The sequence below is a fragment of the Anopheles coustani genome, chromosome 2 (assembly GCF_943734705.1).
Source record: "Anopheles coustani chromosome 2, idAnoCousDA_361_x.2, whole genome shotgun sequence".
Classification (NCBI taxonomy): domain Eukaryota; kingdom Metazoa; phylum Arthropoda; class Insecta; order Diptera; family Culicidae; genus Anopheles; species Anopheles coustani.
Window position 1 is genome coordinate 35,346,571 of NC_071289.1, and position 11,615 is coordinate 35,358,185.

An 11,615-nucleotide genomic window follows, 5' to 3' on the forward strand; every position below is an offset into this window, starting at 1 on the left:
CCTCGTAGCGAATTACGTTACCGACTATATGCTGCAGTACGATCGGCAAATGCGGTCACCTACGATTGAACCGTACGTCAAGCAGTACACCCTGGACAAAGGCGCTGGGTCGGAATCGTTGCGGTGCGTTTCGTCGAGCCCGATAAGCTGGTATCGTGAGGAAAACTACCCTTGGGTAAGGGCACACATCAGTTTGGGGCTGATCAACCAAGCAGTGTGAGTGTACGTTATCGCACTTTCAGAATTCTACCGTACTGGCAGCATGCAGCGAACCGAATCAATCCCACGGTTCGCACTGTGCGTCGATTACGTTTACAAACGCGTCCATCGGGCAGGTCGGACGGTACTACTGTGCGAAGGATGCTGAAGTGCGACAATACCGGGAGCAGTACGGATGGATCAACGACGATGTGTTCCGCCTACATTTGGGCGATCTCGAAGCAGAGTTTCATGCGACATCGTTCTATCTGTTCGTGGACGATCCCGAGCAGCCGCTAGTGCCCGGGAACAGCATTATTGCCATCGGTAGCGTGTGGCTCGTACCCTGTAAGCCAACATCTCCCCGAGCAGAGGTAGATTTGATTGATATGGATGTGAGTATGGTAACGTTTCTAGGATAATTGTTCAAGGGAATTCCAAAGGAATCCTACCATTCCAGGGATATCCCGTGAAAGGCGATTACAGCAGCATGTATGGACTGACAATTTACTATGGACTGTATAATGATCAAAGCCGATTCTTGTGTCGGGATCGCTTTGACAAACAGCATGAACTTGTTTTAAAAAATAGAACAGACGGTGAGTGCAAAAGATTGTGGACGCTAAATGTCGACCGATACTTAACGAATAGATTGTGGTTGTAGATTTCGACAAAAAACCGCATTTTACGAGCAGCCACCAGGTATGTTGTTACGTTTGACGAAAAAATTTCGTTTGACAAAGGAATGTATTCGATTGTATTTCAGATGTGGGCTTCGTATATCGTTATTCCGTCTGGTAAATTGACAAATCTTGGATGTGGCTCTGGCTACGCTCCACCGAGATTGTCCATTATTCCCGCCGCTTTGAAAGCCGAAAAGGTATGACATATTTCGCAAAAGCTTTTTAACGGCATACTGATACATACTGTTTATTATAGGCAAATGGAGCGCTAGCTAATTTAGTGTCCAAGTCAATTGAATCATCAATAACTAGAACAGCTCATCAAGAACTCAAAGGGTGGTCTATCAACCCGTTGGTAGAACATTCAGGAACTTACCGATGTGAAACGCCGGAAATCTCGGATTCAAACATCACCTACTTTAGTAGCTTAAAGATGTATGTTTTGAATTCGACGGAAGATTTTATCTACTTCTTGGAGGGAAACACCAATGCCACAACCATCCGAGTACGGAAGGAATCTGGAACCGATGGTCAAGATATCGTCGCTAGCAAACCGGTAGTAATTGCGTTCAACTACGAGTATTATGCGGAGAAAGTATACTGCTCGTGGTTTCGGGATGATACACCAACCGAAGCGCTGTGTGGAAACTGTACACAGCGGTACATGATCCGGCATGAGTGGAAGCGTGATTCACTGACCATCCTCCGTCCATCCATATGGGAGAGTGGACGGTATACGGTCGAGTGTCGTGTGGGCAATGGGATCAAACGGAACACCAGTCGGGACGTATTCATCGAAGGTGAGTTTCGTAAAACGAATTAAATACACTTATCGCTAGTTATTCTAATTGATTGTTACGGTGTTATAAGGTGATTGGGAGGTAACGTTGTCTCCGAAGCGTGTTGAAATGGTATCGTCGGATCCCATTGAGTTGGTTTGTCGTAGTCGTGGCGTTGATAGCCCAACGTTTCAGCTTTACTTCATCGAGTGTGACTATCAAACTTGGGACAAGTGCAGAGACACTGGCGACAAGGAACAACTTGAAACGGTAATTGAAAATCAGGATGAATTAAATCCATAATAATGCCATAATAATAAACACATACTGTATCCAACACAGATGATCAGTTCTATGCACCGTACAGCGTTCGAAGTGTACCATGTGTTTGTGATAACTCCCAAAGAGTTTGGTATTGTGGTGTGTGAAGTTCTTTCAGAACACGGTACGCGATTCGCCGAGACTATACTGCAAAACTCGGAGAGTGAAGCGAAGGCGATACTGAACAGCAAGATTATAACCAAGGTGCTTGCCATTGCCACCGTCGGAGTACTATTGTTTGTCGGCATCGTTTGGGGCTATCGAAAGTACACCGAGGGTAAAGTGAAACTACCCAAAGATGGTGCTAAGAGTACGGACGGTGCGGGTGGCGAAAGCATAAACTTCCTTCCGGGCGTGTACAAGATATCCCGACAGCAGGTGCAACTGTACGAACGGCTCGGGCAGGGTGAGTTTGGCGTTACCTGGATGGGGAAAGTGTCCGGAATATCAGAAGATCCATCGCTCGAGACGGTGGTGGCCGTTAAGGAGCCCAAGGAGCGACCCAGTAAACAGATGCTGATCACGCTGCTATCCGAGCTGAAAGTGCACGTCCACGTCGGTCATCATTTGAACGTGGTCAATTTACTCGGTGCTGTAGTGGAGAATTTGGGTGAAGGTAAGGATGCCCAGGACCGAAGGAGTAGAATTATGCATGTTGTCAAACTGTTTTCTACCTTCAGGAGAGCTACTGCTGGTAATGGAATACTGTCGGTTTGGAAATATGAAACATTTTCTGCAACAAAACAGACCGCATTTCGAAAATAATGTCGACGACGGATTGTTTGGCAGTGCTGCTCCAGAATCTGGGTGAGATGCCATATTAAGTGCAAGAAAACGAAATGATTTTACGAATAATTGTTTTCGTTACATTTCTTACATGACCACTTTCAGAGCTGCCGGGTATCCGTTCAGCACAACCGACCTCCTGTACTGGGCGAGCCAGATCGCCTGTGGAATGGAGTATCTCAGTACGAGCGGTATCATCCACGGTGATCTGGCCGCACGCAATGTGCTTCTCTGCGAGGGCAGTATCGTGAAGATCGGTGACTTTGGAATGGCTCGAGTAATCCGTCGCGATGACGTCTACAGGAAATCGGACAACGACGCACTGCTTCCATTGGCCTGGATGGCGGTGGAAAGCATCCGGGATCGCATCTTCAGCACCCGCTCAGACGTTTGGGCGTACGGAGTGCTGCTGTGGGAGCTATTCTCGCTCGGCACTGAACCGTACTCGACTGTCCTGGTGAACGAAATGATTCTTGGTTTGTTGACGCAGGGCTATCGAATGGAGAAACCCGCGTATGCTCCGTCGGAGATTTATTCGCTTATGAAGAGCTGCTGGGAGGAAGATCCATGTGCGAGGCCTACTTTCAAGGAGTTGTTCGATGAATTCAACAGCCGGCTGCCGAATAGATTGCGGAAGGTGCGTATGTCGACCGGTTAGTGAAGGTTGAAGACAAAATAATTCATCGTCTTTTATTTTGACAGCAATATGCGCGACTAAACGAGCCGTACATGCACATGAGCGCTTTGGAGAAGGCGGGTTCACCGAAAACTCCACTTCGCGTTTACGTGAACGAATCAGTCTGTAAGTGACAAAAAGGAAGTCCGAGTAACAACCCATTTAATGTTCGATACTTTTCCTCCCACGCAGGGTCACCACAAAACGGTTCCAAAGCTGAGCAAACTTCGGCTGTCGTTATCACGAAACCTAAAATGCCGCTTCCGACGGAACAAATAGTGGAAGGAACCTCGCATATTACTGTAGTGGATACCGAAATGAAAGCTCAGCAAAGCTTAACAGAACATAACAGTCAAGTCGAGCAAATTAGCGAAGACACATTCTAGCAGTGTTAGTTTTCTTTGCCGCAACTGCAATAATAACGTGTTTTCTACATTGAACTTTTGTACTCGTATTTCTGCAGATTTATTCATCTAAGCATTTTAGTAGTTGAGGGACGTTACTAGCATATCAGATATTCTAGAATTAGGTCGTACTTTAACAAGATCAATAAGTTGTCTGTTAAAGCTGAGCCAGAATGCTAATTATGGTAGTTTCTTATAAAGCATATATTTAAAGTCACTATAAACCGCTCTGGAATTAAAATTAGTTTAAAAAAATAAAAATTAACCTCAAAACAATGCTTTTTACGTCCACAGAAATATAAAGAATCCGCCACAACTATGCTGAAGGTTTCTTGAGCTCGGTTCTACATTTTTCCAAGAATTATAAATAGTTGTAAAGTTGAACAGCAATCACCGAACAACCCAAGAATGTTCAAGGATGGTAGCAACAAATGGAAACGAATAGGCGCTTACAACGATAATCATTCGCATTTCATTCCGTCACGCGTGGTGGTGGCACGCGCGCTACGACGATCTGGTTTTCAAGGCAATCAAGAAACCAACATAAAACCGCTCGGCAAAACTTTAACCAATTATCATCACTTTTTGGTAAAAAAGGCCTCTATCCCCTTTTCGATGATTTCGAGAGCTCGAGAGTCGAAACATTAGCGTAACGATTGTCGGATGGTTTTGGTCATCGGTACCGGATAGTTTTCACCCCACGATCTTTTTGAATTCTTTTTTGATTCGACATTAATGATTACGACGTATCCCGTTGCCATTGGATCCAGTTGTCCGGAAGTTTTAAAAATTATGAACCGAAATGTAAATGATTTGTTGCGTGTTGCATACTCGTACATGCTAATGTGTTTATCTATTAAAATGTGCACTAACTGTTTGGTTATGTCAACCAAATAATACAAAAGTTACAAAAGACCTAAAATCCAACGGCAGTTATCACTAATATTTGTTGGTAAAAGTAAGGAGTGCATTGCGAGATACTACGGAGAAGGACTAAACTGATGGCACTGATTGTATAATCAAATGTTTCCTCCTGTAGTTGGCGCCAGAATCAAGAAGCTATTTAACCAATTCTGCCACCCCATCAATCCTTTAAGACCGCCAAGTAGTTTCTGATAACTGGTAAACAACAGAATATGTTTTAATGCTGATGGATGGTGATGACGACAATGGTTAAAATGAAAGACGTTGACCTCGTTTCCCTAAGAAGGAGTCTCATACTAATAAACACGTTCGCGGGTTTTCGTAAGTGACACCGGTGTTCTGAGAAAGCCTTGTGTTCCGAGTAGTCTGCGTATTTGTCATCACCTGTAGCTAGTGATTAAGTACTGTCTTACGAGCTCCATTGCTCCTGTCGACCGTTTCCGATAACGAACCATGGTAAGATTGAAACAACACAAGCATTCACACGTACATCAGGTGCAGCAGGTGCACACACCTATGGGAATAATATGTTTACTTTGGTTACGAAACGTAAAAACCTTCTTATTGGAAAAGGATTCTTTTTGGAAACCTTCAAATCGATCGTAACCAGCTAGAGTCGGTACGAGTTATTGAAAATATCTATTACGCAACCCATGAAGAAAATGCAGGCTCACATGAAGCGCTTGCATAGATTGACAATTCGTTCGTTTCAGTGGGCAACAAATACTCAGCGAATTGCAGCTAGATGATACATCAGAGAGCTCAACGTGGAATGCTGGCGCTTGGAGTGAGTGAGAAGGAAGACATTGCAATATTGACTCTCAGACCACGCTAGTGATCCCAAGGAAGGTTGTGATGCACGTGGCCTTCATCAACGATAAATTGTAATCTGTTCTCGCATAACAGTTAACGAAAATCAATATCCCTGAGCCAATGATGTCGATGGTAGTGACGGCGATGAAGGTGATGATTTCCAGCGTTGGAAGGTTTCGGAGAAATTCAATAACGGGAAAGTTGGAAAACAAATTAGGTGTAAACTTGGAAAATAAGCAAAGAGGACAGGATAGAGAAAAGATATATACTTAAAGTTCATGTAAATTAATCAGATTTTAATAATAATAAGCCGCATAATTTGTAGAATATAGACCCTGTAATGGTGTTTGTCATGCACTGAATAAGTGAAATAAATTCAACTGGTGCGCTAAAACCATTTAAGAGAGGCACATCATTAAAATTCAAAAGCGATCAAGAGTGTTCCCTAAAGTGTCAGCGCGTCACCGTAAGCCTCATCAAAGCCAGGTGGTTTTAGTCGGGAGGTGAAATTGCGTGAAAAAGTGACCACCGAAAAGTCCCCACTAATACTGGGTTTTTAGCGGGGAGAATTATTTAATTTCGCTAACCAGATGAAAAACAGCTTACTTTCAGGGAAGAGAGGAAGTGTATTAAAATAGAAAAAAAAATCAATAACGTAAAGTAGCCACTCCGAAGTGGGAGTATGAAAATGCTCAGCATGGTCTTCTGAACTAAATGGGATTGAATGAGAGTGAAGGAAGGATAGAGAAACCGTCTGCCACGGTGCCCGAAAAAACGGAGTAGTAGATCCTGTTGCTGCATCACGCGAAGGCAACCCTTCAGGAAGTGAAATAGATTACATGTGTTTAATGTTCAAAATTGTGTCCGTTGAGAACGCAAGCGAGTAACTTTAGGTAGGGTTTAAAGGTGTATTCTGATAGCCATTGAGGTTACGAGCGAGGTGGAAAAGCGTCTTGGCGAAAATGTTTAGCGGCTGGTAAGCAGTTTTCATAGGAGTTTTCGGTGGACGAAATGCAGTAGGGGAGAAAAGAGATAGTTCGAGGATCAGTCGAGTTGCATTTAGAAATGCACAGGCAATTGGTTAGCACGGATGGTTCATATTTTGTCAAAGGCTCGGTTTTTGCATAACTAAAACCCAGCGCAGGGCCTTTATCCCCGAAGAAAGGGTAAATATACGCGTTTCTCTAATCACATAGGCTATTCCAAGATCCTTGGCCTTTTTCTACCGTTTTGGGAAAATAATCGTTACACGGTGGTAATGTATTGGTGCACCGTGCAATTATTAAGCCTGACACACTTAATCTCTTCATTACACCTGTGTAGCCGAATGACGGAGCAAGTAGTAAGATAGACAGCTTAGTTCCTCCAGGGGGTCCGCGACAGCCGAGCGGTAGCTTCGGTTAGAAAATCGGCATCATGCTTGGTCTACACGAAGCGCATACACGAAGGTACACAATACCTCTGTGCCGTTTTTTTTACAATTAAACAGCCAAATCAACACTGAACGCGCTAACATCTGCATCGGCTTATGAATGTTAAGGTCTACACGAAGCGAAAAAAAGTGACAGAAAAAATTATATTTTCGCCTGTATTTTCAGAGTGTTGCGCCTCGTGTAAACTAAGCATCAAACAATGCTAGCCTACTGTAAAGTATATGATGTTGAATCGCCGAACCTCCAAATGGCAACACAAACGGGTCAAGTAGACAATTCGTCGCTTTCTAGGATCTACCGCAATGATAGCTATGCTATCATACTGGAGCCTTCTTTGATAGTAAAAGTCTGAGCAAAGATGGTAGATAAAATCCTTGTCTAATAAGGGCATAAACAAGACAAAACGCATAACTACGACACTAAAGTTAATTTTCTATAAAATCATTAACATTCATTCGATAACCACGTGACGCATGTTTGTGATAGGAAAAAATGCACTCGGTTTCCCATTGATTGCGCTCGATTCGAGGGCGATTGGTCGCCCTAAACCAACCAATCCAACATGCAAGTGCTGCAAAGTACAAACAACATCCGGAGCATTTTCGTTTGTTTGCAGCATCAATATTTTATGCAAAACCAGCGCGTTGTGCAAACTTTGACTTGGCGACACTTTCGAAGCCCGAATTGTGTTTGCCATTTAGCCAGGTCCAAGTTTTCCCACCAACATCAGCAGCGGCTCCACCTGGACGTGTTTGTGTTGTCGAACCGAGAGCGGCCGGAGCTGCCATCTGCGCCGGGAAAATGGCGTAGCGAAACCACCAGAAACTAAAGCACTACAAACTCAATTAGGGAAAATTTAATTTACATAAATTGAAAAACTTCCATCAAGTGGCACCTTTGCCGCGAACGGTCGACAAGCAAACTCGCTTGCTATCTTACTCACCGTCTGTCCTGGGGAGCTCTTGCCTTGTCTTTCGCCATCGAATCGGGATCGGTACATATGATCTCCGAAGCTGATGCATCATCGGAACGTTGTCATCATGCTCGACATCGGTTCGGTGACAAATTAAGCTCGCTCTTTATAACGTTTGCATCGTTATGGGATGAATGCATGTGGCTGTAGTCTTCCCGTACGCTCCCGGTAAGCGAATGCATGGAGCCTTCCCAACAGGGATGCCATCGCTTGTAAGTGATTTATTTTGGACGTGTTTGTCAGGGCGGTAAAGTGACGACATGTAAAGACGCAAATAATATTCCACGCGTGTCGTCCCTTGCGTCTGTGCCTTGCCGTCTTCGGCCTTCTGCTTCTTGGCATCATACCGTGAAAAACGCGTTTTGGTTACATCATAACCCCTTCACAGTTCAGCCAAGTTGAGAAAATGGCTCAAAAAATTGTCACACTGTTTTTTGCGTTTTTTGTATAGTTTTTTATTTAGAAACAAAGAAAAAATTATATTTTTCTAAAAATTTTGGGAATTTAAAATGTTTTGGGATCCCTTAACTGTATATTTAAAATGTTTTGGGATCCCTTAACTTCCATAGAACGCCATATCATGGCTGAAAACCTGTGAGAAAACTATGCACAAAGTCGCAGTTCTTCCTGTCTAGACTTCCGGCCAATTGAGAAGTGTATAGTGTGGAGTGTCTTCCGAAATAAGACAACTATCAGCAAACATCATAATGGGTAAGATTCAGTGGTTTGGACATACCTGGGCACAGTAAATCATGCGCAAAGAGCATCGGAGGAATTGAACGGTTCAAATATAATTGAAATACCCCACACCGCTAACCCTCCTTATGCCTCTGAACTACAACCAATCGAAAAAACATTAACAGGTAGGACTTATTCCAACATTTTAAAGTTTAAACGGAGTAACATTTAGTCATGAATGCCTTACAACAACTGAAACACATCCTTACACGATTGGTTTTGTCGGCTATGGCTAAAGTTTCGGCCAAGGACCGTAAGGCCAGTGAGCCGGCCGTCGAAATATTTTTTGAAAGTACTTAAAAGATGTAACTTTACAATAAAAATTACTTCATTCCATTTACTTTGGGTACATTTTTTATCATCGATGAACATTTGTCTATTTTTTTAATGCAATCGTTATTGGAGGTGGTTTAGTTGAAAATGTAATAAATTGACTAAATGGTTCCATAAACTCTCTTAGACGAACAAGCGGCTGTTTTCTTTGCCTAAATATTGCAGCTTCCAGAACACGACCCTAAAAATAAAATAAACTGACGTGAAAATGTGAATGTAAAACGTCCTGTGGAGATGGATGTTATCATCTCTCGCCATGGACACAACCCGTAACTGCCCTTGACGTTCCGGATTTAATTATTGCGTTATCAAATAAAACGCAAAGGCATACCAGTCACATTTGGACAATTTTAATTATTCCCTAAAGGGGAATGAGGATTGTCGCCCCGAGGACAATCAGTGTTTGCAGTACTTTACGATATGATGGAATACTGGAGTTGACTTTACCGAAACATTTAATGTTTCCAGAATGTCTTTTCCAACCCTTTCATTTATTTATTTATTTTTTTCTATGAATATGTTAAAAAGCGCAACCTGGCTGGTTTGGTCGAAGAGTGGTTCCTGAGCTTTTATGTTTATTGCCCAGCACCACCTTACGATAAATAATTTCCAACGCATTTTTTCTACACGCAAGTTGTGACCCTCCATTACGCCTTTTAACGTTCCCATAAAGCGGCTAGTTGAAAGGCGAGTTCAAAGGGATGCTGTGCACTTCTTCGCAGCAAACTTTGGTCAGCAAATAGCAAACGTTAATCCTACGTGTGTGTGTGTGTGAGTGTATGTTCCCGTCTATCTACGCGGCGTACGAATGAACGAAATTTGAGAAACCCGTTGCTGGAAAATGGAAAACTGATTCGCAAAAAGCACCTGAAATAGCGCTGATGTTTTTCTTGTCGCTGTGCAGAAAGAATTAAGTTCCAAGTTCTCGAGAAAGAGGGCTACGAGATGAATGAGCCCTTTGATGCTACTCGAAGGGATGAGAGGAAGGTGAACAGCACCAGGTCATTAGAAAGTGATGTGAAGAGACGGATGGGGCGAGGAAGAAGAAAGGTTAATTCATGCACAAATGAAGAAAAGTGAAAACGATGAAATAATCCTTTTGATTTTTATGAGTGACGGCTTGTTTTAGCTTTCCACTTAGAGCTTGTCATGAACATGGTATTTTCATAAGACACCTACGCTTCGGGCAAGCAATGGTGCAGGTTTTTCCATATTACAAGAAGCAGTTAAAAACGGGTATCCTTCCCAAAACATGCGCCATGGTAAACGAGGTGACTCGGTGGTCACGAACCGAGATACCTCTCCCTTAGGAAACCGAATGCTCTGTCAGAAAAATGCGTTTCGTTCCTGTCGTAAAATGCAGCCGCGAATGTAATGGTCCTGGTCTGGTTACAACTGATTCAGCTCGTTTCCTTCCTTCCAGGTCGCTTGGCCGTTTTTGGCAAACTCTATGAACATTTTATTACTGACCAGAGTTAAATCGGCTTAATTATATGCGAATTTTAATAGCTTTGCTCATTCAAATGATTCGTATCTTCCACCTCGTTCCCTTTCCCAGATTTCGTTTGCATTTTGATTTACGTCTGCCAGAGTGTTCCATATCCAGCTCGAGATCTGCTATATGAAAAGAACATACATTTTGTTTAGAAAACATAAATAAACCCTCTTTAATCGACTATGAAATGAAATCATGGCCGGTATATAAAATTAAACCCACGTATGTCCTTTCAATGGCTCATTACGAAATCTTTCTATGGTACTTCATTCACACGACCATTTCCAGCTCGAAATATCCTGCGGTTCCCTCCTGTATTTGCCCTGCAAGTGGATGCAAAAGGATGCGAAGGGTCTTCAATTGAAACGTTGATGTTTTATCTGAACGTTCTAATTGGGCAAACAGCAAACCGAAGCGTGAAATTGCTTTCTCGTAGTTTGGGCAAAAGAGTTTTGAGCTCTACGCGATTAGCAGCGGGAGATATTTTTTCAGGGTTTTTTCTTCGTGTTGGTCGTTTGAAGTGCGAACGGAGCTGCAAGACGTGGTATAATTTTCATCTTTTATGTGTTTCGTGTTACGTTTTAGGTTGTTATCAATGCATCACTTGTCTATCAGCGTTAGAAAAAAGGGACCGTAATGGAAGTTCAGAATTGCATTTGGACCGTGAATCGTCGCAGGATTGAAGGGATTTTGAAAGTTGATTGTTCTATAAGATGATTAAAATTTAATGATCTCCAAACATATTCAAGGTCTCAATGTACAGCAACATGGCTTTCAGTATGTTCAAGCGTAAACGTAATTGAACGGAGTGTTTAAAATCAACAGTCATTGAACAATCTGTGTTGTTCGTGTTTAATCACCTGTCCAACCAAATAACTATAGAACGATGTTCATCAAATTACATCAGCTGATTGTATCCAAGGCCTCCATCCAACTGCTACCAGGGTAAAGCCATCGGTGTGCTGGATGTTGATGTTTTTAAGTAAAACATAAAGTAGACTACAATAAGCACAAAACAAGATCGACTGTCAATTGGGATAGTGATTTTAATTTTTATGG

General features: G+C 42.7%; 1 protein-coding gene across 1 annotated transcript; it reads left to right on the top strand.

Annotated features, from left to right (window-relative positions):
- Nucleotides 1–1,314: 1,314 nt before the first annotated feature.
- LOC131264301 (vascular endothelial growth factor receptor 1-like) lies at nt 1,315–3,829 on the top strand. Its single transcript, XM_058266585.1, has 7 exons — nt 1,315–1,681; nt 1,752–1,930; nt 2,003–2,597; nt 2,662–2,788; nt 2,873–3,404; nt 3,470–3,569; nt 3,636–3,829. Exons 1-7 carry the CDS (start codon nt 1,315–1,317, stop codon nt 3,827–3,829), a joined length of 2,094 nt encoding a protein of 697 aa, XP_058122568.1.
- Nucleotides 3,830–11,615: the final 7,786 nt, after the last annotated feature.

What these genes read in the sequence shown, in the direction of transcription:
- LOC131264301 (XM_058266585.1), top strand. Translation starts at nt 1,315, where the DNA reads ATGTATGTTTTGAATTCGACGGAAGATTTTATCTACTTCTTGGAGGGA. An exon ending in AGTGCTGCTCCAGAATCTGG is followed by an intron (nt 2,789 to 2,872) that starts GTGAGATGCCAT and finishes GACCACTTTCAG; the next exon opens with AGCTGCCGGGTATCCGTTCA. An exon ending in TGCCGAATAGATTGCGGAAG is followed by an intron (nt 3,405 to 3,469) that starts GTGCGTATGTCG and finishes TTATTTTGACAG; the next exon opens with CAATATGCGCGACTAAACGA.